Source organism: Oncorhynchus kisutch, linkage group LG12 (genome assembly GCF_002021735.2).
Source record: "Oncorhynchus kisutch isolate 150728-3 linkage group LG12, Okis_V2, whole genome shotgun sequence".
Lineage (NCBI taxonomy): Eukaryota > Metazoa > Chordata > Actinopteri > Salmoniformes > Salmonidae > Oncorhynchus > Oncorhynchus kisutch.
The window spans coordinates 51159461-51184030 of NC_034185.2; the positions used below are offsets into that span (position 1 = coordinate 51159461).

Here is a 24570-nt window from a genome sequence, read left to right on the forward strand (position 1 = left end):
TTCCTGATCTTAATGTGATATTCCAGTCTCCTTTTTACCTCTAACACCTGATTTAATTAAAAGTCACACCTCAATAGGTGGTCGAGGTATGTCATAACATTGCACAAGAGGGGGGGCTTTCCTATTTTGTTCTCCATTGTTCCTCAAGTAAGTTTGGAGGCCAACGACATCACGGATTCCAATCAGACCAACTCTTTGAAGTTGTGTCAAATAAAAACTGTTACTACTTTACTGTATTTATATTTGGAATATCTTATCACCAATAAAATAACAAAAATCACTGGAGGATGTTTTTAATTCTGCAGTACACCCCGGGTAAACCAAGTTATGGCCCCCTCTAGTGATGGGAAGTTAGTGCTAATTTTGGGTTGGAGTTAAACTCTACAAGTAGACCTGGGTTCTTCCTTCTAAACAATAAAATGCATTCCTTCCTTGTAGTAATCCGTGATCTAATAGGGATTGTATAGCTGAACGCAGTAGTACAATTATTCTATAAACACAAACATGTTTAAGACTTGAGTCCGAGGTGCAGTTGAAGCAATAGCTGTAATACCGAATTCTAGGTACATGCAGTCACATTCAAATATGCCAGATACAGGAGTAAGTCCCAATCTCAAGATCAATATATAAAATACACCTCAAAGTATGCATGTATCATTACACTCATGATTATTCAGGTTCTTTCTCTCTGCCATTACAGTCGTCTGTGTGTTACCTGTTACACAGGATGATGGAAAACAATGATTATTTTAAGTTGGGTTAGCAGATTCCGTTAGCTTCAGCATTTAAAGCAGGTCACTCAATGGTATGATTGTAAGCAAATTATATGAGTTCACTTGGCATCCGGGCCATCACTTGTCATCAAGGGCAAATCAAGTCCTATCCTAATATTATTTTCCATGCCACTTTATCATTGATGAAAAGTCATGTGATTTTGCAGTATAGTACTGTGGTGCTTTTCCCCCCAGTCTTCAGTACTTCATGTCTTGTTCTATTGTCACATGCCTAATGCCATCCCACAGTTATTTGTTTTTTTTCTGATGACACCACCTCAGAGGATACTACACAAAGAGCTCAAAAAGCGCAGAGGATTTTTTGTGAAGTTGTTTTCTCTTTCAGCTAAACCTCTGGCTGATGCCACGGTGGCTGCACTTAGGATGGCTTGTTGTTTCTTTAGGAACTCTCCTTCATATTTTGCTTTTAGTTCCTCCTCCGCTCTGAGTGTCTCCTCTTCCTTCTCTCTCAAGATCCTCTTCATCTCCTCTTCAATCGCCCTCTCAGCCTTTTGGAACATCTCAGTGGTGTAGTAGCTTCCTCCATTCATCATGACCATCTTGTTTATCTTCTCAAGCAGCTCAGTGACCTGGGAGCGGTTCTTCTTATCTCTGTTGTTGAAGTCATGATACCGCCCACCGCATTTGGCAATGACATCCTGAAGATCTGAAGAGGCACGCAAAAATTCTTCAATTGTTTGTTCTTCATCAAGCTGGTCTGCATTTGTGAAGAGAACCATGATGTATCTTGCTGCATCTTTTCCAAAGAATGACTGAATCATCTCCACTGCGTCTTTCTCTTCCTGTGTGAATCTAACCAACGCAATCACTACAAGGAACACATGGGGCCCAGGAGCAGAGAAGGAGATACACTTAGCAATCTTCATCAGGGTCTCCTCTTGTGACAAGTTAGTGTCAAACAAGCCTGGAGTGTCAACAATAGCCACTTCTCTCCCATCCACCTCCCCTCTTGCCTTGTCACACTCTTTTGTCAGAGAAACAGGGGAACGTTTGGACTCAAACACTTTTTTCCCCAGGATGGTGTTTGCTGTTGCACTCTTCCCAACTCCAGTCTTCCCAACCAGAACAATCCTCAGTGCCTCATTTTTTTTTTTCTGCACTGTTGGATGACAGAGAGAGACATTGTTGTTACTTTTCTTCTTGACATCAGAGTCAAACATGTTTGGTCTGTAAGAACCTAAACTGTGCACAAGTTAGCAATGAATTTCTATCAATTGAACTGTGTAAATGCAACTGCAACACGAAATGACAAAAAATCCTGTGCATTCTGCAATGAAATATAAAATATCACAAACAACTAATCTATCAAAACTGACTATGCGTTATTGTGGTGTGCGGTATTAATTAACACGTCATTAGACATATGCACCAACAGGTGGTGCAGTACTGAATATGAGTTAGTGGTGCTGTTTGTCTCCCCCGCGCCCGGCGGCAGATATCAATTCTGCTTCAAACGAGTGGGGGAAGCTGTCTGTACAACAGAATTCCTAGCAACGGTGCACACACAGGCAGAAAAGCACAAGGGGAGGGGTGTGGCGGGAGAGGGGGCGAAAACGCTACATCGTGGACCGTATCTGTGTCGCGGCATCGACAAAGCGTAATCTACAGTAGCGACAAATCAAGGGGATTCAGAGATTCTCACAGAAAAATTGTTGGCAACACTGGCTGCTACTGTATGTCTGTTACACTATGCTCAAATGTATTAATAAAGCAATCCGTTTATAAAGAGCTACTCCCTCACTTCTTCCAAGGCATAAAGAGTTCCATGGGATATTACAGTTATGGTTGAATCAAAAAGATTGTTATTAAAAAGCAAAGCAATGACAGCATTTCATGCGTAGTTGATTTTTGAAGAACACGAAAAACAAATACTAGAAATTAGTTTCCATATGTCGTATTACCATGTAGGTAGGTTACTCACCACCAGCCATATTTGGGTCTTGGCGAGAGAGAATGGATTGGTCCAGATAACAGAACAACTGCTTTCATAGTATCACTCATGCGGTCCGCCCCATAGACACACCCACAGTAATGGTATGCTCTTGGCAACTGCTCATTTTCGAAAGATGTTTCCCCAACGGTGGCGGTCCAAACACTTAAAAGACACACCCAATCCCCTCAGCCCTCAAATGACTGCAATTTAAAAACTATTTTATTTGTTTGTAAGGGTCTCTCTTTGATTGTAAGTCACATGATGAGTTTGTGGTTCAATAACTTAAAAGACACACCCTCGTCCACTTAATGCTGCAGTACCTTGAATTGTTGAAGTTGGTTCCAAAATCTTTAGATTTTGAGCTTCTCAAGGGCTTGCTGTCCTTGTCGAGAGAATACTGCGCTGCGCATGAATGGTGCATTGGGGAAATAATGACGTTTGAGTTTTGTCTTAGGTACAGATATCTTTTCTATTTATTCACAAAACATGTTTATAATTATTTATACCCAACAAGCGGCACCATATGGTAAATATATTGACTAATACAATCATAATAAAAATTATACTTCAGTCCAACGCAACAAACACCTACCAATCGCTGAAGTTGGATAATTATCTCCCTCACTAACTTTAAGCATCAGCTATCTGAGCAGTTTACCGATCGCTGCAGCTGTACACAGCCCATCTGTAAATATTCCATCCAACTACCTCATCCATCATATTGTTTTTATTGACTTTTTTTTGCTCTTTTGCACAACAGTATTTTTACTTTCACATCATCATCTGCACATCTATCACTCCAGTGTTAATTTGCTAAATTGTAATTACTTGTACAATAAATCAAATTTTAAAAAACACTAAAATCATCTTTATACTCATGAAACATAGTGAAGCTGGATGTGGGAATAAAATAAATGTTTTAAATAATGTTAAGAAATCCTACTGGGGGTTAACACAGATGTTTAAAATAAAACGTGTGGCTCAACAATGTAGCCTATCTCGCACCACCAGACACTTCCTCCCCAAGTGCACAGTTAAGGAAGGTGGCTACCCAAAACAAATGCAAACTGATTTACAAGAAATCACACGATACAAAAAAATGGTTCCCCAATTTCAACAGTGCACAGGAAACATGAACGTATCACTTACATTTGTTATAAATATATTGATTTGATCTAAATCCAGTTCTGCTACTTAACAACATAAAAATGTATTTAAAAAATGTAAAGTTAGAAAATCAATGTATGTAGGCTGGCAAACAGTGAGTCTTACATTTAGAGTGTTGGAATAGACTACGAAAACACATATGAAGTCCAGTACAAGTCTACCAGAACTATTTCTGAATCCAATTGGACTTTTGATATTCTTTAGGAAATTCAATGTATATTCAAGAAATAAGTTGCCTTGTCCTCGTTCCTGTTCTTTCAACAAAATGGAGCTGGTTTACATTCATTTCTGGGGTTGGGGCTGGGTAAACTGATCTGTGTAAGTGACAACTTCTGCCTAAAGAGAGTAGTGCCTCTATGTGGATGGACTGGGAACTTCAGCTACAAACCATAAGACCAGTTACTGCTTGATCTTTGTTTTGTGAATCGCTTTGGTGCAATTTTCACAAGTAGCATATGTGGTATATTTTCACAAGTAGCATATGTGGTATATTTTCACAAGTAGCATATGTGGTATATTTTCACAAGTAGCATATGTGGTATATTTTCACAAGTAGAATATGTGGTATATTTTCACAAGTAGCATATGTGGTATATTTTCACAAGTAGCATATGTGGTATATTTTCACAAGTAGCATATGTGGTATATTTTCACAAGTAGCATATGTGGTATATTTTCACAAGTAGCATATGTGGTATATTTTCACAAGTAGCATATGTGGTATATTTTCACAATGCTTAATACAAATCTCAAAACAGATCATCAAAATGGCAGTTTCAAACTCTAAGCACATTTTTAATTGATTAAGGCTGCTTTTACAAAGGCAGGCCAATTCTGAAATTTTATTCCACTAATTGGTCTTTTGACCAATCACACCAAATATTCTCACATCAGATCTTTTTCAGAGATGATATGATTGGTCAAACGACCAATTACTGAACAAAATATCTTAATTGGGCAGCCAATGTACAACAGAATCATAAAGTAACTTTTCACCTATAACTTAATCATTGTTTTATCTAGAAACACATGTTGTTTCACATTGCAATGCATAAACTTATTTTCAAAATGAAATGATCATCTTACTTTCTCTTCTCATTTGTTAAAATACATTTCACCATTACTTAATCTGGCTGCTCCTAATTGATAATAACTTAACTGGTTTGGGTACTACATACTTTGAGAACTACATAATGAAAACGTATGCTTATAACGAACATATAAAGTATGATACAGTGCCTTCAGAAAGTATTCACACCCCTTGATTTATTTCACATTTTGTTGTGTTACAGCCTGAATTCAAAATGGATTCAATATGTTTTTTTACTAACATATTCCACATGGCACAGCATATTTTCTTCAATCAAAACAAACCTGTCAGGTATATGTCTCTCAAGGGCAGCATCAGTTTACAGACGGGAGGAACACAGGTGTGTGGGAGTGAGTGAGTTAGGGAGTGAGTGAGTGAGGGAGTGAGTGAGTTAGTGAGTGAGTTAGGGAGTGAGTGAGTGAGTTAGGGAGTGAGTGAGTGAGTTAGGGAGTGAGTGAGTGAGTTAGGGAGTGAGTGAGTGAGTTAGGGAGTGAGGGAGTGTTGTCTGCAGTTTGTCTTCAGCTTGTCAACCTGACATCGCCTTCTACACCTTCCAGACGAAAGGATATTTACTTTTTCAGGTTTGTTAATTTTTTTTAACTGCCTTTGTCTCTGATTTTAAGAAACATGAACAATTTGTAGAACTGGATAATCCATTAGATGTGTTGAATATGACAATGAGTGAGTTAATTAGATAACATCCCATCTAGCACATAACGTTCTGAGATCCATGTGTTTCTTAGAGCTTGGTGAGAGCATGGTATCCCTGTGGTTATTATGCATCCAACCTTCCCATGACATTCCCTACAGGTTTCCTCATGGTTCTACTTAAAGTAATGTTCTCACATATGTTTTCCTGGAAGGGTGAGCTTTCAGGAATGGGGTCAAATAAAATATGCTAGAAGCGATAGAAACAAGGATCTATTTCCCAGAAACGAATAGTGTATATCATTGGTAACTGACGCTATCATGGTCCAATGATAGGTGTTCCATTCTGTGGACTGAGAATAACAATACTTTGCACAACACACACATTATTTTAGAGTTGTAAAAACGACATGTCATTTACCAAAGTTAGTGTAATTGTCTGTAGTTCTTGAAATTAGAGAAAATAAAAGGTCATTAGAGAAAATATTGTAATTTATACATGAAAAACATTTGATCCTTTTGTTTTATAATGGGCACATGTTCAGTACACATCCCTGTATTCTCTATTATAAAGTAGGCTGAAGTCACGTCTTTGGGGTCACGTAGGTCAATTTGTTGCTCTCTTTGCCTTTATACAGCTCTTTGATCTACTGTAAACTCCCCTGCTTGTTAACGTGTACAATAATCATTAGACGTACGCGTCAGAGTTATCATACACAGTGTCAGGGATTGCTAACTCTGGAAATGTCTTTGGTCTGTACAGAGTTAGGTAAATCAGCTCTTTACCCCTTACATGGGGAATAATCTCCAAGTTACTCTAAACATAGCTGTTTTTGGTGTCTCTAGGTTCATCTCTAGACTGTTGAATGAGGCCTGTTACAGCTTACTTACAAAACCTTTAAAAGGAGTTTGTGAAACCATTCAGTCCTGGATGTAAGTAAAACATATTCAACCAGTATTGCATGTTACAGAAGACTACTGTTGTACATTGAATAGCCATTCATCCCTGTTACACCATGATGGGATGGCTCTCTGTCTGTACATGTTTATAAATCTGCATAGTGTGAATAGTGGTTTCCATAAAGTTATTAACCCCCTAAACCAGAATATGTAATTACCTTTATGATCTTTCTTACCACTTTTACTTTGGGTTCTAATCTCCCTCTTTCAAAATCCCCACTGTGAACAAATCTCTAACATTCATGATCCTTCCCATATATTTTAACCCTAAACCTCCCACAGTAACTATTGTCTATTGTTCGTCTCAGTGACCTTACTGACAATATCAATGTTTTTATACATAGCTAAATACATTGTTGGAGACAGTTTTCATGTCTTTCATTATGCAAACATATGTTTATTAGATTATATTTCTCATTAAGAATACTCTTGTTTTAATTCTATATGGGTCCTGCTTTGCTTTGGTCCCGTGTTCTCTTATGGGCGAATGATTTTTAATGACAATATAGCAATTATGTTCTCGGCTCAATTACTTAGAAGGGTTTGTGGTCCCATCCCTCCCGTGTGTTCCCAGGTCCATATTTGGGTGCCCATATACATTCAGGATGTAAGGCTTACTAGTTATGTCAAATGTTAGGAAGACCTGTTGGTTGTAACAAAAACAAAACATAAAAATCTTTTCACATACTTTTAATTTGGGTCTTTTTAATTTAGCCTGTTGTTTGTCTCCAGCCACTTGGAGGCTTGGTGCATGTACAAAGAAAAATAATACAATTCAACCATTGATGTATGGTAACTAAAATAATGACAGTGCATGTAGTCCTGCTAGGGTTTTCATTGTTTTCTTGTCTGAGTTTTATGGATTTGCATATGACTGTGTATTATATGACGTCGTGATAGGGAAGAGGATCTGATCACGCCTATTGGTAATTCTTGATCAATTATTGATCCCCCAAAAGAGAGACACCTGTTATGGGTTAATTCCACATCTGTTTGCATTACTTGGTAGTGTATTAGCATGGTATGAGACAAGATAAATAATACATTTGAAGTAAAGTATAAATAAATAATACTATTCTAAATTGAGAGATGCATCCAAAAAATAGTTATCACATCAACATCAAAATCTTTCAGAATGCACCTGTTTTCAGTATAAATTTACACGTATTCAGGATATATTACAAATTTGTATGTGTTTTGTCTTAGTGATTGTTCTTCAGTAAATAGGAATCTCGACAGTGTGTTAGCCCGAGAAACATTATTCAGATAGTTGTTTTATATTTTGTGAAACCTTGAAATGTACACAATGAGAAGTGATATTGTAACAGTTTTAACAGGGGTAATTGTATCAAATATATATTTTTGCATGTTTGAATTAGAGCTCCTTTAAAATGTTTTCAGAACTGCCTGGTTTTGGGTATGTCTCACAGGTAACATAATAATACTAAAGATTCTGATAATAATATTATTATCTTGCTTGAGCGTCACAATACATCTTTGTGTCTGTATTTACTAATGAGATGGGACGATAAGACCAAAATAAATATTCGGGCACATTTTAGAGTGGCCTTTTATTGTCCCAAGCATAAGGTGCACCTGTGTAATAATCATGTGGGATAATCAACTTCTTGATATGCCACCCCTGTCAGGTGGATGGATTATCTTGGCAAAGGACAAATGCTCACTAACAGGGATGAAACCAACATTTTAGAGAAATAAGCTTTTTGGGAGTATGGAACATTTCTGGGATCTTTTATTTCAGCTCATTAAACAGGGGACCAACACTTTACATGTTGTGTTCATATTGTTGTTCTGTACAAGTAAAACTGGTTTCCATTGCATTTTCAACTTTACTGATGGTTGACAAAACAAGTGTTATGTTATGTAGCGAATGTGCCCACTCTGGTTGTGGCATGTGCACTCTATCCCACATCATACAGTGCAGGTATAGCCTACATGATGATATTATTATTGATAGGAGCTCAATTATTTTTATTTGTCAAACAGCCAAGCATTCATCATCACATTACCAGAATAAGACCCTCTATATTTATTTGAAAGGAGCATCAAGCTCATCACAATGCACTTTCACCACCCTGTGAAGTTCATAATTAAAAAAAAAATTGTAACCTAATAAACTGCATGCTTTCCCAAGTCGTAGTTGGAGGACCAGACAAAATATCATTGCGTGACTCCGAGTTTACTTCGATATCATGGTTATTATACTAATATTTGCGCTTAAAGACATTTCCACTGCCATTTCTAGGATAATACATTTTGCAGACAAAAAGATCCCACCTTGTCTATCTAGCGTATATTGTTTTGTCGATATTTGGAAAGTTTATCAACACATTTGTTGTTTCCATCAGGCCTGTGGTGACATTTTTCTTATCTAACATGTACTTTACTCACATAAAAAGGTTGGATGGAAACCTTAGTAATGAGTCCAAGTATAGCTGCTCCAGTTGGCCAGTCAACTGCTAGAGTTGCATCGTTCAGGTTTGATGTAAAAGGTGATGGTTTGACCTCAGCCGTCATCTCTACCTCCCAAAACCATAGAACACGTCAGCCATTATCACATATAATTACATCTAGAACACACACAATTTATTTATATATATATATATATATATATATATATATATATATATATATATTTGTACCTTCCCCTCTCTAGGATGCCAATCTTTGATGGTTATGACTAGAAACAGTACAGCTACGACCAGAAGGGACTTTTCGTAGCAGGTTAGGAGAGCATTTTAGCTAACCCTAACACTTTCCTAAACTTAACCTAAGTCTCCTAACCTGTCCCATTAATTATCCTAACCTTCTGCAAAAAAGTCACTTCTGGTTGTAGCTGTACTCCCTCTAGTCCAGGGATGGGCAACTCTAGACCCCTGGTCCTCATAAACAGGTGAGGAGAATAACACACCTGGCTCCAATAATTAACTAAACATTATCTTCAGTTTAGAATGCAATTAGTTGAGTCAGCTGTGTTTGCAGGGATGGGGGAAAAGTGTGACACTACTTTGCCCAGCGAGGACTGAAGTTGCCCATCCCTGCTCTAATCAAAACCATCTTTGATTTCTGCCATGAAGTCCTCCATTTCCTGTCCGATGATGGCCTAATGACCCACACCTGTTTTCCTCATTTCCTGATCTTAAAGTGATATTCCAGTCTCCTTTTCACCTCTAACACCTGATTTACTTAAAAGGCACACCTCAATAGGTGGTCGAGTTATGTCATAACATTGCACAAGTGGTGGGGGGCTTTCCTATTTTGTTCTCTATTGTTCCTCAAGTAAGTTTGGAGGCCAATGACATCACGGATTCCCATCAAACCAACTCCTTGAAGTTGTGTCTAATAAAAACTTTGTGTTAGTACTTTACTGTATTTATACTTGGGATATAGATTATCACCAATAAAAGCTCCTCGGAGCAGTGCCCATGATGTAGCTACTCCTGTAGTAAAATGCGCCACTTCTGCAGAGGTCGAAGGCCGGCTGACCAGCCGATATGCTGTAGTATTAGTGTCCACAATCCAATATGAGAGTCTTTTGTTTCGATAGGCTCTGGTCCAGCACCTTTTGTCATCAAAGTCTGGCATTATGTGGATTTATGGTGCTTTCAAGACAACTGAGAACTCTTTAAAAAAACAAGGTTGAATCATGACATCAGTGATCTTGAGGTCGGAGTTTCCGACTTGGAATTGGATGGCTGTTTAAAACGTATTTTCCCAGTCTGAGCAAAAAAAAATCTGAGTTCACAGTGGGAAACAGTGTTTAAACCCTTTACGATGAAGATCTGTGAAGTCATCTGGATTTTTACTAATGATCTTTTAGAGTCACCCTGTGAGAGACTTTGTTACATTAACAATGTCCCTTGCTGCAGCAAAGGTACTTTGAAAAAGGAAAACATTTTATGCCCCCATATGTACTACTGAAGGTCACATTTTTCAGGGACATGAATCTACTCTTCAGAGCCTAATTTGAATTGTTGTAGCTCCTACTGCTCATGATAATGTATTTGTTACATCCTTGGTAGTTATTGCCATGTATTGGAGGACACAATTACGTTACACAACAAGACTAAAGTAATTGCTAGGGTCAATTCATGTATGGAATTTGGCAGTTTATTCAATAAATTGACAGAATAAGATTTGGAAGGTGAGGGGCCAGAATACACAGCGAGGCATTCGCCTTCAGGAGGGTTTATGGGCAGAGGTGGAGATAGCAAAGCCTGTATCAAATGTTAAAGAGCATCTCTGAGTTTAAGTCACATGATTTCATAGAAAATGTGTGTTAAGTCCTGCCTCTCCCATCTCCTCATTGGTTTATAGAAGTGTCACGTTCTGAACTTAGTTCCTTTGTTTTGTCTTTGTTTTAGTATGGTCAGGGCATGAGTTGGGTGGGTTGTCTATGTTCGTTTTTCTATGATTTTCTATTTCTGTGTTTGGCCTGGTGTGGTTCTCAATCAGAGGCAGCTGTCAATCGTTGTCCCTGATTGAGAACCATATTTAGGTAGCCTGTTTTCAATTGTGTTTTGTGGGTGGTTATATTCCGTCTTTGTGTGTCTGCACCAGACAGAATTGTTTCGGTTGTGTCTTTGTTTTGTATTTCAGTGTTCAGTTTATTTTATTAAAAATCATGAACAATACCACGGTGCACCTTGGTCCTCACCTTACACCGACGACAGCTGTTACAAGAAGCATATACTCAGGTACCATCTCCACATTGTACCCACCCACGTGCATGACTGAAAGACTAACGCCGTGTTAGTCACATGATTGCAAAGAAAAGGTATCTGCAGTTTGCGTCCCACTTCAGGCAGACTACAAGTTGCCCTTAGACACAGATCTAGGCTCAGTTTACGCAACACCAATAACTACCTAAAAACCACTTGGGGAGGAAACACAACTGATCTTAGGTCAGTTTCTACTGCAAGGCCCCTTGTGTCCTTGCCACCATGGGACTTCTTATTAACTAAAAGACACTTTACTTTGCCCTGTCGTTGTAGCCTTATGTTACACCCTTATCTTACAGTTCTAAAAATTAAGTTCCCATTTCTGTCTTAATACAGAAGGTTACTCACCATCCATGTTCAGGCGACATCATCTATATGAACAGTTGCCACTTCATTAAAGCCGTTAAATGCAGTTTATCATGGTGCTTTATTGCAGGTGACAGTTTTAGTACTCATCACTGCATTCTCTACTAGAAAGTTGGTTGGCCCTCTTTGATGTCACGTAAGTTGATAAATTGCTAGGTTTTCATTTATAAAGCCCTTTTACAAAAAGTCCCACTGTACCTAACACCTTTACTAAACTTCAGACATACGAGTTACCACACCCAGTCTCGGGGATGGTTAACTCTGGAAATTCCATTGGTCTTTACTGAGTTCGTGAAAGAATCTCCCAAATGTTCTTAAATGTGACGTTTTGGTGCCTCCAGTGCAATTCAGAAATCTCTTTTGAGGACCTTATTACTGATAGTTATTTTACTGTGTTTTTCTTTCTGTTTGTATATATATATTATATTTTGCTGTGTATAAAACATTTTAAATGTAATAGTGAGATGATAAGACGCACTTTTTTTCTTTTTAATCCTTCAAATCCAGTAAATGTAAACTACTCACTGTTACAGACTGCCAGTGGCCATTGAAGGTGAGCATTTGTCCACTGAAGTCAGTTACGACGCAGAACTGCAGTCAGGTCAAGACCCTGGTGAGGACGACGAGCACGCAGATGAGCTTCCCTGGGACAGTTTCTGACACTTTCCTCAGCTGTCCGGGTGGTTGGTATCAGACGATCCCACAGGTGAAGAAGCTGGATGTGGAGGTCCTGGGCTGGCGTGGATATACGTGGTCTGCGGTTATGAGGCCAGATGGATGTACTGACAAATTCTCTAAAACAACTTGAGGCTGCTTATGGTAGAGAAATTAACATTCAATTCTCTGGCAATAGCTCTGGACATCCCTGCAGTCAGCAATCAAATTGCACAAAACTTGAGACATTGATGGCATTATGTGACAAAGTAGAATAGCCTTTTATTGCACCCAGCACAAGGTTCACCTGTGTAATAATCGTGCTGGATAATCAGCTTCTTGATATGCCACCCCTGTCAGGTGAAGGGATTATCTTGGCAAAGGAGAAATGCTCACTGGCAAGGGTGAAAACACATTAGAGAAATAAACAAGAAATAAGATTTTTGTGAGTATGGAACATTTCTGGGATCTTTGATTTCAGCTCATGGGACCAATACTTTACATGTTGCGTTCATGTTTTTGTTAAGTTACTCACCATCCATGTTCAGGTTCTGTAGAGTCACAGCATGTCAGGTCGCCAGCTTTTGGTTTTATGTTTTATTTATTTGCACACCTGTTATTTGAAATGCATTCCAGGTGACTACTTGGAAGCTGGTTGAGAGAATTCCAAGAGTGTGCAAAGCTGTCATCAAGGCAAAGGGAGGCTATTTGAAGAATCTCAAATAGAAAATATTTTGATTTGTTCAACACTTTTGGTTACTAGCTGATTTCATTGGTGTGATTTCATAGTTTGTCTTCACTATTATTCTACAATGAAGAAAATTGTCAAAATAAAGAAAAAAACTTTGCATGAGTAGGTGTTCTAAAACTTTTGACTGGTAGTGTACATGACAATACAATTTGATTTGACTGGATTTTATTTGTTGTGACCAGGACTGGCCCTCATTATCTGTTATATTTTGCACACACACACACACTTATTTACTGTACTTTTCAACAGGACATTCAATGCATCTTAAATAATACATATAAAATAAGTGGCGACAGGGAGTAGGTATACCACAGGCTCAGACTGGCAGCTGTAGTGTTGCCGGTCTAGAGAACGGTGGTTGGTTTGTGTGAGGAAAACGGCATATCAGCGGGTGGCGCACGGCTGCTGCGTGACCCAAGTGGCCTATCGCGAGTGCCCTGTGAGGCAGATGAGCAAAAAAGCTGTCGCCCTGCGATTGAACACTCTGGAGGGACGCCGGCCCCCGAGTGCTCATTGCTAAATGGGATGCAAGTCGGTTCATTGGGGGCATTCAACAGTTAACCTATTTGCTTCAAAGTGGATGTACTGTAACACCTTCAGGGGCATATTTATGAAATGTATTTCATAGCTCAGCTTGCAACGCCGTGATAGTGGGTTCGATTCCCGGACCATCCATATATATTTTTTAAATTATGCAAGCATGACTAAGTTACTTTGGATAAAAGTGTTTGCTAAAGGGCATACAGTGCATTCGGAAAGTATTCAGACCTCTGACTTTTTTCACACTGTTCTAAAATTGATTAAATTGATTTTTCCCCTCATCATACACACAATTCCCCATAATGACAAGCAAAAACTGGTTTTTAGTAACGTTATATAAAAACTGAAATATCAAATTTACATAAGTATTCAAACCCTCTACTCAGTACTTATCTTACAGTTCTAAAAATTAAGTTCCCATTTCTGTCTTAATACAGAAGGTTACTCACCATCCATGTTCAGGCGACATCATCTATATGAACAGTTGCCACTTCATTAAAGCCGTTAAAGGCAGTTTATCATAGCGCACTGTGCTTTATTGCAGGTGACAGTTTTAGTACTCATCACTGCATTCTCTACTAGAAAGTTGGTTGGCCCTCTTTGATGTCACGTAAGTTGATAAATTGCTAGGTTTTCATTTATAAAGCCCTTTTACAAAAAGTCCCACTGTACCTAACACCTTTACTAAACTTCAGACATACGAGTTACCACACCCAGTCTCGGGGATGGTTAACTCTGGAAATTCCATTGGTCTTTACTGAGTTCGTGAAAGAATCTCCCAAATGTTCTTAAATGTGACGTTTTGGTGCCTCCAGTGCAATTCAGAAATCTCTTTTGAGGACCTTATTACTGATAGTTATTTTACTGTGTTTTTCTTTCTGTTTGTATATATATATTATATTTTGCTGTGTATAAAACATTTTAAATGTAATAGTGAGATGATAAGACGCACTACTTTTTTCTTTTTAATCCTTCAAATCCAGTAAATGTAAACTACTCACTGTTACAGACTGCCAGTGGCCATTGAAGGTGAGCATTTGTCCACTGAAGTCAGTTTCTGTCTGGCCACTCTATCATAAAGGCCTGATTGGTAGAGTGCCTTAGATGGTTGTCTCTCTGGAGAAATCTACAAAGAGGAACTCTGGAGCTCTGTCAGAGTGACCATCAGGTTCTTGGTCACCTCCATGATCAAGACCCGTCACCCCGATTGCTCAGTTTAGCTGGGCTGCCAGCTCTAAGAAGAGTCTTGGTGGTTCCAAACTTCCTCCATTTAAGAATGATGGAGGCCACTGTGTTCTTGGGGACCTTTCAATGCTTCAGAAATGTTTTGGTACGCTTCCCCAGTTCTGTGCCTTGACACAATCCTATCTCAGAGCTCTACGGACAATTCCTTCGACCTCATGGCTTGTTTTTTGCTCTGACATGCACTGTCAACTATGGGACCTTATATACTGTAGACAGGTGTGTGCCTTTCCAAATCATAATCCAATCAATTGAATATACCACAGGTGGACTCCAATTAATTTGCAGAAACATCTCTAATGATGAGCAATGGAAACAGGATGCACCTGAGCTAAATTTTGAGTCTCATAGCAAAGGGTCTGAATACTAATGTAAATAAGGTAACTGTTTTGTTTTTTTATACATTTGCAAAAATGACTAAAAACCAACTGTTTCATTTTGTCATTATGGGGTATTGTGTGTAGATTGACAAAGAACATTTTTAATTTAATCCATTTTAAAATAAGTCTGTAACATAACAAATATGTGGATAAAGTCAAGGGGTCTGAATACCTTCCGAATGCACTACCTGCCTTGCGAAAGTATTCGGCCCCCTTGAACTTTGCGACCTTTTGCCACATTTCAGGCTTCAAACATAAAGATATAAAACTGTATTTTTTTGTGAAGAATCAACAACAAGTGGGACACAATCATGAAGTGGAACAACATTTATTGGATATTTCAAACTTTTTTAACAAATCAAAAACTGAAAAATTGGGCGTGCAAAATTATTCAGCCCCTTTACTTTCAGTGCAGCAAACTCTCTCCAGAAGTTCAGTGAGGATCTCTGAATGATCCAATGTTGACCTAAATGACTAATGATGATAAATACAATCCACCTGTGTGTAATCAAGTCTCCGTATAAATGCACCTGCACTGTGATAGCCTCAGAGGTCCGTTAAAAGCGCAGAGAGCATCATGAAGAACAAGGAACACACCAGGGAGGTCCGAGATACTGTTGTGAAGAAGTTTAAAGCCGGATTTGGATACAAAAAGATTTCCCAAGCTTTAAACATCCCAAGGAGCACTGTGCAAGCGATAATATTGAAATGGAAGGAGTATCAGACCACTGCAAATCTACCAAGACCTGGCCGTCCCTCTAAACTTTCAGCTCATACAAGGAGAAGACTGATCAGAGATGCAGCCAAGAGGCCCATGATCACTCTGGATGAACTGCAGAGATCTACAGCTGAGGTGGGAGACTCTGTCCATACGACAACAATCAGTCGTATATTGCACAAATCTGGCCTTTATGGAAGAGTGGCAAGAAGAAAGCCATTTCTTAAAGATATCCATAAAAAGTGTTGTTTAAAGTTTGCCACAAGCCACCTGGGAGACACACCAAACATGTGGAAGAAGGTGCTCTGGTCAGATGAAACCAAAATTGAACTTTTTGGCAACAATGCAAAACGTTATGTTTGGCGTAAAAGCAACACAGCGCATCACCCTGAACACACCATCCCCACTGTCAAACATGGTGGTGGCAGCATCATGGTTTGGGCCTGCTTTTCTTCAGCAGGGACAGGGAAGATGGTTAAAATTGATGGGAAGATGGATGGAGCCAAATACAGGACCATTCTGGAAGAAAACCTGATGGAGTCTGCAAAAGACCTGAGACTGGGACGGAGATTTGTCTTCCAACAAGACAATGATCCAAAACATAAAGCAAAATCTACAATGGAATGGTTCAAAAATAAACATATCCAGGTGTTAGAATGGCCAAGTCAAAGTCCAGACCTGAATCCAATCGAGAATCTGTGGAAAGAACTGAAAACTGCTGTTCACAAATGCTCTCCATCCAACCTCACTGAGCTCGAGCTGTTGTGCAAGGAGGAATGGGAAAAGATTTCAGTCTCTCGATGTGCAAAACTGATAGAGACATACCCCAAGCGAATTACAGCTGTAATCGCAGCAAAAGGTGGCGCTACAAAGTATTAACTTAAGGGGGCTGAATAATTTTGCACGCCCAATTTTTCAGTTTTTGATTTGTTAAAAAAGTTTGAAATCTCCAATAAATGTCGTTCCACTTCATGATTGTGTCCCACTTGTTGTTGATTCTTCACAAAAAAATACAGTTTTATATCTTTATGTTTGAAGCCTGAAATGTGGCAACAGGTCGCAAAGTTCAAGGGGGCCGAATACTTTCGCAAGGCACTGTATATATTATATATTAGATGCTTGCAAATGACCTTTCTCTGGACCCTTAACTGACAACTTTGGACTCACTAAATAAAATATAAAAACAATTACTAATCTTGTCTACAAGTCAGCTCTTTATGCAGCTTTTGGAGTTGATTTGAGCAACACATCTGTATCTGATTTTCTCTCATACCGTACTGTTAACTGTAAATACTGTTTAAAATGTCAAGATGGTTGGTTCTCCAGATTGAATCAGGTTTCGACAAGTGCTCTTTCTTTCCCACGTTTATACAAATAAATACTTTTCTGTAAAACTAATCTACAACTCTCCGTAAAAGCTCACGTGCAATAGCTGACCTTAAAGGTTTCGGTGATAGGCACTGATTTGGCATTTCTATATAACTATACAGACATTTCACGTTCCAATTTCATGATATGCAACAAGTTCAATAACATGATTCTCTAAAAACAAAGTTCCATCAATATTGTTACAAACTAGGCTGTGCCTGCACAACACCTCACACACCGTACCACTGTCCTGAACTTAGCTATGATTGGCTGAAATGACAACGGCTAATGATGTCATCTCAAAACCTAGGTTGTGTTCCACATGGCACCCAATTTCCTATGTAGTATACTGCCTTTGAACAGGGCCCATATGGTTCTGGTCAAAAGTAGTGCACTATATAGGAAATAGGGTGCCATTTGGGACTCATCCCACATTTCGGGTGGACACATTGTGATGCACGGAGACATTTCAAATACTAACTCTGGGATGAACACAGAGACATAGCGGTAGTGACCCAGGGTGTGTCCAAACTTTTACCCTATGGGCCCTGGTTAAATGTAGTGCACTATATAGGGTGCCATTTCAGACACAGCCGCAGACTTGACCAAGTGGGCATAGCACTTAGTGGACTTACAATGACAGGTCTGACATGGACATAAAGAAGGGGACACGGGGAAAGATTTCAGGTGGACATAATGACAGGTCTGACACGGACATAAAGGGGACACAGGGAAAGATTGCAGGTGCAGATTGATAGTCAAAATAATATGGATGTGCAGGCCCCATGGGCTGGTGGTCTAGGCACATGGATTTGGAAACTGAGGTTCCCTTTCTCCACCATTCCCACTTTGTCTCCTCCTAATCTGTATTCTCCGCTGAATGTACAGACAAAATAAAGACAAGTATAGATACAGGGAGGGAACCAAACAAATACTGTCTGATAAAATATTACTACCAGACTGGCTGCTAGGCCTAAATGAATGAAGTGACTGTGGTGTGGTTGGGTGGGGGAGGTAGTTCAACGTTACACCAGCCAATCTGATGGCGAAAGAGATTCCGTTCCTGTCTACTACAGAATACTGAGAGCTGTGCTTCCGGTTGGTTGAAGGGTGACCTGAAATGGTACTAATAACCTTCATGTAATTTTTGGTCATCGGAAATATTATTGCTTAGTTATTGAATTGCCGAACCTCGATTTCCATTGAGATTTCCATGGTTTTAATTCAAATAAATATGAGTTAAATGTATATTTTAGGATTTCTTTGGCATCTCATACCTAAAACAGTCATGAGTATATTGAGTGTGTATTTTGATGTTAAATTAAAAACGGATTAAGGGCGACATGGACCCAAGTCTAAACTCCTGTGCACAACATTGTCATCACTGTCCTTGTTGAAAATGACAACCATCAATGTCATCATCATGACGATGGTCTATAATGATATTTTACAATTAACGACGATGACATTTGACTGTTAGTTCGGTCAAGATTCTTAGGCCTAATTGCTGAGATGTCCATTAGTATGGTTTTTGGTATGGCCATTTTCTGATTGCCTTAAGGTTTCTCTCTCTCTTTCTGATTGGTTAGCGGCCTCTCTCTCACGCTTCTCCACCTTCTCTCGCATCAGGTTCCTACGGTGATAGATCAGGTATCCAGGCAACAGGAATCCAGCCAATGAGGCAATGAGCAGGCTCAGGTTGATCTGTTGATTGGAGGATAGAGTTAGTCAGAGAAAAAACGTGTTTGAGACATACTTTTCTAATAAATCTTATTGCCTCAATTTTCTGTTTCTGTCCATTCACATGAATCAGTTGTAATTAATTTGCCTTATAATCTCAGTAGTATGTATGTGACCTGTGTGTGTGTATGCTCTCCGTGCGTGTTTGTGTGTGTGTGTGTGTGTGTGTCTGTGTGTGTGTGTGTGTGTGTGTGTGTGTGTGTGTGTGTGTGTGGCCTCACCCAGTAGGGGTCTCCTCCCAGGTGTCCCACCATGATGACGAATAGAGGCTGCTGGAGGAGAGCGAACAGCGCGCTGATCATCGACTGCATCCCCGTCAATGTCCCAAAGTGATTGGACGGATATCTGGAAAAGGCGGGATGTAATGGTTACCTCTCCAATCAAAACTGACTGTACCATACTTAACCAAAACAGGCACCTTACCTGTAGCACCAATGTTTTGTTAAGAAAATGCATATTTTAAAGTTTAAAGTCCCTGTGCCTATTGATATGTAACAGTGTTTTCCAAATTGTGTAACAAACTATTCTCAAAACTCTGACACACACACCTACGAATCTAACTGAGACGATCATAGCGTGGGTGTAATATGCTGGAAAGCAAAAGTCCAACAAAGTGTTTAGTTGACGTTGTAATGTACTTACACAGCAGCATAGAGTCCTCCAGCACAGGAGTGGACGAAACCTCTGACCATGGTGTGGACGATGAAGGAAATTATCTGGGAAGGAGGAAAAGAGAGAAAAAGGAGAGAGAAAGAGAAAGTGGGGTAGTAGGAAAATAAAAGGATCGGGGGGTGGAGAGGAAGAGAAATAGTTGATTTTATTTGAATTTAAAAACACAATACAACCACACGTGGATACTGCTGCATTTAAAAATCATCAAGGATAACACAAACAAGTTCCATTGTGGTCCTCTTGAAAATACATGAAAACTAAATATATACCCCCAAAAATACATAATCTCATCAATCGAGAGAAGACAGTAAAAGGAATCAAATAGACCAATAACATTCATTAATACTATTATACTTTCTCTTAGCCTGTTCTGTTTTAAAGCATTAACATTTTCTTAAGGTTTGGCCTTAAAACTCCAAAGTGCAGGGATGGGTTTTATTTGGTTACAGCAAACCAAAGATAGATTGTTTTTAAGAACCTGTAGCAGTATTCATTCCGTCAACAGAAATAGTGACTAAAATAAATCACCTATTTTTCAGTGACACTATAACTGACCAAATAGACCCAGAAAAAACTATAAGTTTATAAAAGGCTAATTGATCATTAGAAAACCTTTTTGCAATTATGTTAGCACAGCTGAAAACTTGTCCTGATTAAAGTAGCAATACAACTGGCCTTCTTTAGACTAGTTTAGTATCTGGAGCATCAGCATTTGTGAGTTCGATTACAGGCTCAAAATGGCCAGAAACAAAGAACTTTCTTCTGAAACTTGTCAGTCTATTCTTGTTCTGAGAAATGAAGGTTATTCCGTGCGAGAAATTTCCAAGAAACTGAAGATCTCGTGCAATGCTGTGTACTACTCCCTTCACAGAACAGAGCAAACTGGCTCTAACCAGAATAGAAAGAGGAGTGGGAGGCCCTGGGTCACAACTGAGCAAGAGAACAAGTACATTAGAGTGTCTAGTTTGAGAAACAGGTGCCTCACAAGTCCTCAACTGGCAGCTTTATTAAATAGTACCCGCAAACACCAGTCTCAGCGTCAACAGTGAAGAGGCGACTCCGGGATGCTGGCCATCCAGACAGAATTGCAAAGAAAAAGCCATATCTCAGACTGGCAAATAAAAAGACAAGATTAAGATGGGCAAAAAAACAGACACTGGACAGAGGAACTCTGCCTAGACGGCCAGCATCGTGGAGTTGCCTCTTCACTGTTGATGTTGAGACGGGTACTATTTAATGAAGCTGCCACTTGAGTACTTGTGAGGCATCTGACGCTCGTCGGATGTGGCAAGGCTTGCAAACTTTACAGACTACAAAGGAAAGCACAGCCGAGAGCTGCCCAGTGACACAAGCCTGCCAGATGAGCTAAATTACTTCTATGTTCGCTTCGAGGCAAGTAACACTGAAACATGCATGACAGCATCAGCTGTTCCGGACGACTGTGTGATCACGCTCTCCACAGCCGATCTGAGTAAGACCTTTAAACAGGTCAACATTCACAAGGCCGCAGGGCCAGGCGGATTAGCAGGACGTGTACTCCGAGCATGCGCTGACCAACTGGCAAGTGTCTTCACTGACATTTTCAACCTCTTCCTGTCTGATTCTGTAATACCAACATGTTTGAAGCAGACCATCATAGTCCCTGTGCCCAAGAACACTAAGGTAACCTGCCTAAATGACTACCAACCCCTAGCACTCACGTCTGTAGGCATGAAGTGCTTTGAAAGGCTGGTCATGGCTCATATCAACACCATTATCCAAGAAACACTAGACCCACTCCAATTTCCATACCGCCCTAACAGATCCACAGATGATGCAATCTCTATTGCCCTCCACACTGCCCTTTCCCACCTGGACAAAAGGATCCCCTATGTGAGAATGCTATTTATTAACTACAGCTCAGTGCTCAACACCATAGTTCCCTCAAAGCTCATCACTAAGCTAAGGACCTTGGGACTAAACCCCTCCCTCTGTAACTGGATCCTGGACTTCCTGACGGGCTTCTCCCAGGTGGTAAGGGTAGGTAACAACAAATCTGCCACGCTGATCCTCAACACAGGGGTCCCTAAGGGGTGTGTGCTCAGTCCCCTCCTGTACTCCCTGTTCACTCATGACTGCGAGGCTAGGCACAACTCCAACACCATCATTAAGTTGTGCTGATGACACAACAGTGGTAGGCCTGATCACAGACGAGACAGCCTATAATCAAATCAAATTCTATTTGTCACATACACATGGTTAGCAGATGTTAATCCGAGTGTAGCGAAATGCTTGTGCTTCTAGTTCCGACAATGCAGTAATAACCAATGAGTAATCTAGCCTAACAGTTTCACAACAACTACCTTATACACACAAGTGTAAAGGGATGAAGAATATGTACATAAAGATTTATGAATGAGTGATGGTACAGAACAGCATAGGCAAGATGCAGTAGATGGTATCGAGTACAGTAGATACATATGAGATGAGTAATGTAGGGTACGTAAACATATAAAAGTGGCATTGTTTAAAGTGGCTAGTGATACATGTATTACATAAAGATGGCAAGATGCAGTAGATGGTGTAGAGTACAGTATATACATATGAGATGAGTAATGTAGGGTATGTAAACATTATATTAAGTGTTTAAAGTGGCTAGTGATACAGGTCAGAGACCTGGCCATGTGGTGCCAGGACAACAACCTCTCCCTCAACTTGATCAAGACAAAGGAGATGATTGTGGACTACAGGAAAAGGAGGACCGAGCATGTCCGCATGCTCATTGACAGGGCTGTAGTGGAGCAAGTTGAGAACTTTAAGTTCCTTGGTGTCCACATCACCAACAAACTAACATGGTCCAAGCACACCAAGACAGTCGTGAAGAGGGCACAACAAAACCTATTCCTCCTTAGGAGACTGAAAAGATTTGGCATGGGTCCTCAGATCCTCAAAAGCTTCTACAGCTGCACCATCGAGAGCATCCTAACTGGTTGCATCACTGCTCGGCCTTCGACCGCAAGCCATGCAGGACCTCTATACCAGGCGGTGTCAGAGGAAGGCCCTAAAAATTGGCAAAGACTCCAGCCACCCTAGTCATAGACTGTTCTCTCTGCTACCGCACGGCAAGCGATACCGGGGCGCCAGGTCTAGGTGCAAGAGGCTTCTAAACAGCTTCTACCCCCAAGCCATGAAACTCCTCAACATCTACCCAGACTATTTGCACCTCAATTCGGACTCAAAGTTTAGTGACTCGACTACATCACTGGATACTGAAGTATCAAAAGTAAATGTAATTGCTAAAATGTACTTAAATATCAAAAGTAAAAGTATGAATAATTTCAAATTCCTTATATACGCAAACAAGACCGCACCATTTTCTTATTTTTTTTAAAAACATATGCGGCCAAGAGTGTGCAAAGCTGTCATCAAGGCAAAGGGTGGCTATTTGAAGATTTTCTCAAATAGAAAATATGATTTAATTTGTTTAACACTTTTTTGGATACTACATGATTCCATGTGTGTTATTTCATAGTTTTGGTGGTCTTCGCTATTATTCTACAATGTAGAAAATAGTAAAAAATATAAGAAAAACAGTTGAATGAGTAGTTGTTGTAGTGGAGAAGGTGGAAAGTTTTAGTTCCTCGGCGTACACATCACGAACAAACTGAAATGGTCCACCCACACAGACAGCGTGATGAAGAAGGCGCAACAGCGCCTCTTCAACCTCAGGAGGCTGAAGAAATTTGGCTTGTCATCTAAAACACTCAAACTTTTACAGATGCACAATCGAGAGCATCCTGTCGGGCTGTATCACCACCTGGTACGGCAATTGCACTACCCTCAAACGCAAGGCTCTCAAGAGGGTAGTGCGGTCTGCACAATGCATCACCGGAACAAACTACCTGCCCTCAGGACACCTACAGCACCCAATGTCACAGAAATGCCAAAAAGATCATCAAGGATAACAACTACCTGAGCCACTGCCTGTTCATCTCACTATCATTGTAACGGTCTTCTTCCTCCTCTGATGAGGAGTAGTAGGAAGGATCGGAGGACCAATGTGCAGCGTGGTAAGTGTTCATGATACTTTTAATAGAACACACAAAAATACAAAATAACAACGTGAAATAACAAAAACCGAAACAGTTCCGTGTGGAACACACAGACACAGAAAATAATCACCCACAAATCAAGGGTGAAAACAGGCTGCCTAAGTATGGTTCTCAATCAGGGATAACGATTGACAGCTGCTTCTGATTGGGAACCTTACCAGGCCAAACACAGAAATACCAACTCATAGAAAAACAAACATAGACAACCCACCCAACTCACGCCCTGACCATACTAAAACAAAGACATAATAAAAAAAACTAAGGTCAGAACGCGACAATCATCCAGAAGGCGAGGTCAGTACAGGTGCATCAAAGCTGGGACCGAGAGACTGAAAAACAGCTTCTATCTCAAGGCCATCAGACTGTTAAACAGCCATCACTAACATAGAGAGGCTGCTGCCAACATACAGACTCAAATCTCTGGCCACTTAAATAAATGGACTTAATAAAGGTATCACTGGTCACTTTAAATAATGCCACTTTAATAATGTCGACATATCCTACATTACTCATCTCATATGGATATACTGTATTCTATACCATCTACTGCATCTTGCCTATGCCGCGCGCCATCGCTCATCCATATATATATACATATGTACATATTCTATTCATCCCTTTACATTTGTGTGCTTAAGGTAGTTGTTGTGAATTTGTTAGATTACTTGTTAGGTATTACTCCATAGTCGGAACTAGAAACACAAGCATTTCGCT

The 24570-nt window shown here is 39.8% G+C and overlaps 2 protein-coding genes across 2 annotated transcripts in view; both read right to left on the bottom strand.

The window, feature by feature from the left end:
- Positions 1-277: 277 nt before the first annotated feature.
- LOC109901144 (GTPase IMAP family member 7-like) lies at positions 278-3081 on the bottom strand. The gene is made up of 2 exons (XM_020497188.2): positions 2716-3081; positions 278-1893 (listed from the first exon to the last, which is right to left on the bottom strand). Exons 1-2 carry the CDS (start codon positions 2723-2725, stop codon positions 1052-1054), a joined length of 852 nt encoding a protein of 283 aa, XP_020352777.1. The 5' UTR covers positions 2726-3081; the 3' UTR covers positions 278-1051.
- Positions 3082-17011: 13930 nt separating this feature from the next.
- The window catches only part of slc43a1b (solute carrier family 43 member 1b), a 37203-nt gene continuing 29644 nt past the window's right edge, over positions 17012-24570 (bottom strand). The window contains exons 13-15 of the mRNA XM_020497189.2: positions 19736-19809; positions 19315-19438; positions 17012-19057 (exon numbers count right to left, since the gene is read on the bottom strand). Coding sequence (XP_020352778.1) covers positions 18854-19057; positions 19315-19438; positions 19736-19809 — 402 coding nt within the window. The 3' untranslated portion in view covers positions 17012-18853. The remainder of the gene's footprint in view (positions 19058-19314; positions 19439-19735; positions 19810-24570) is intronic.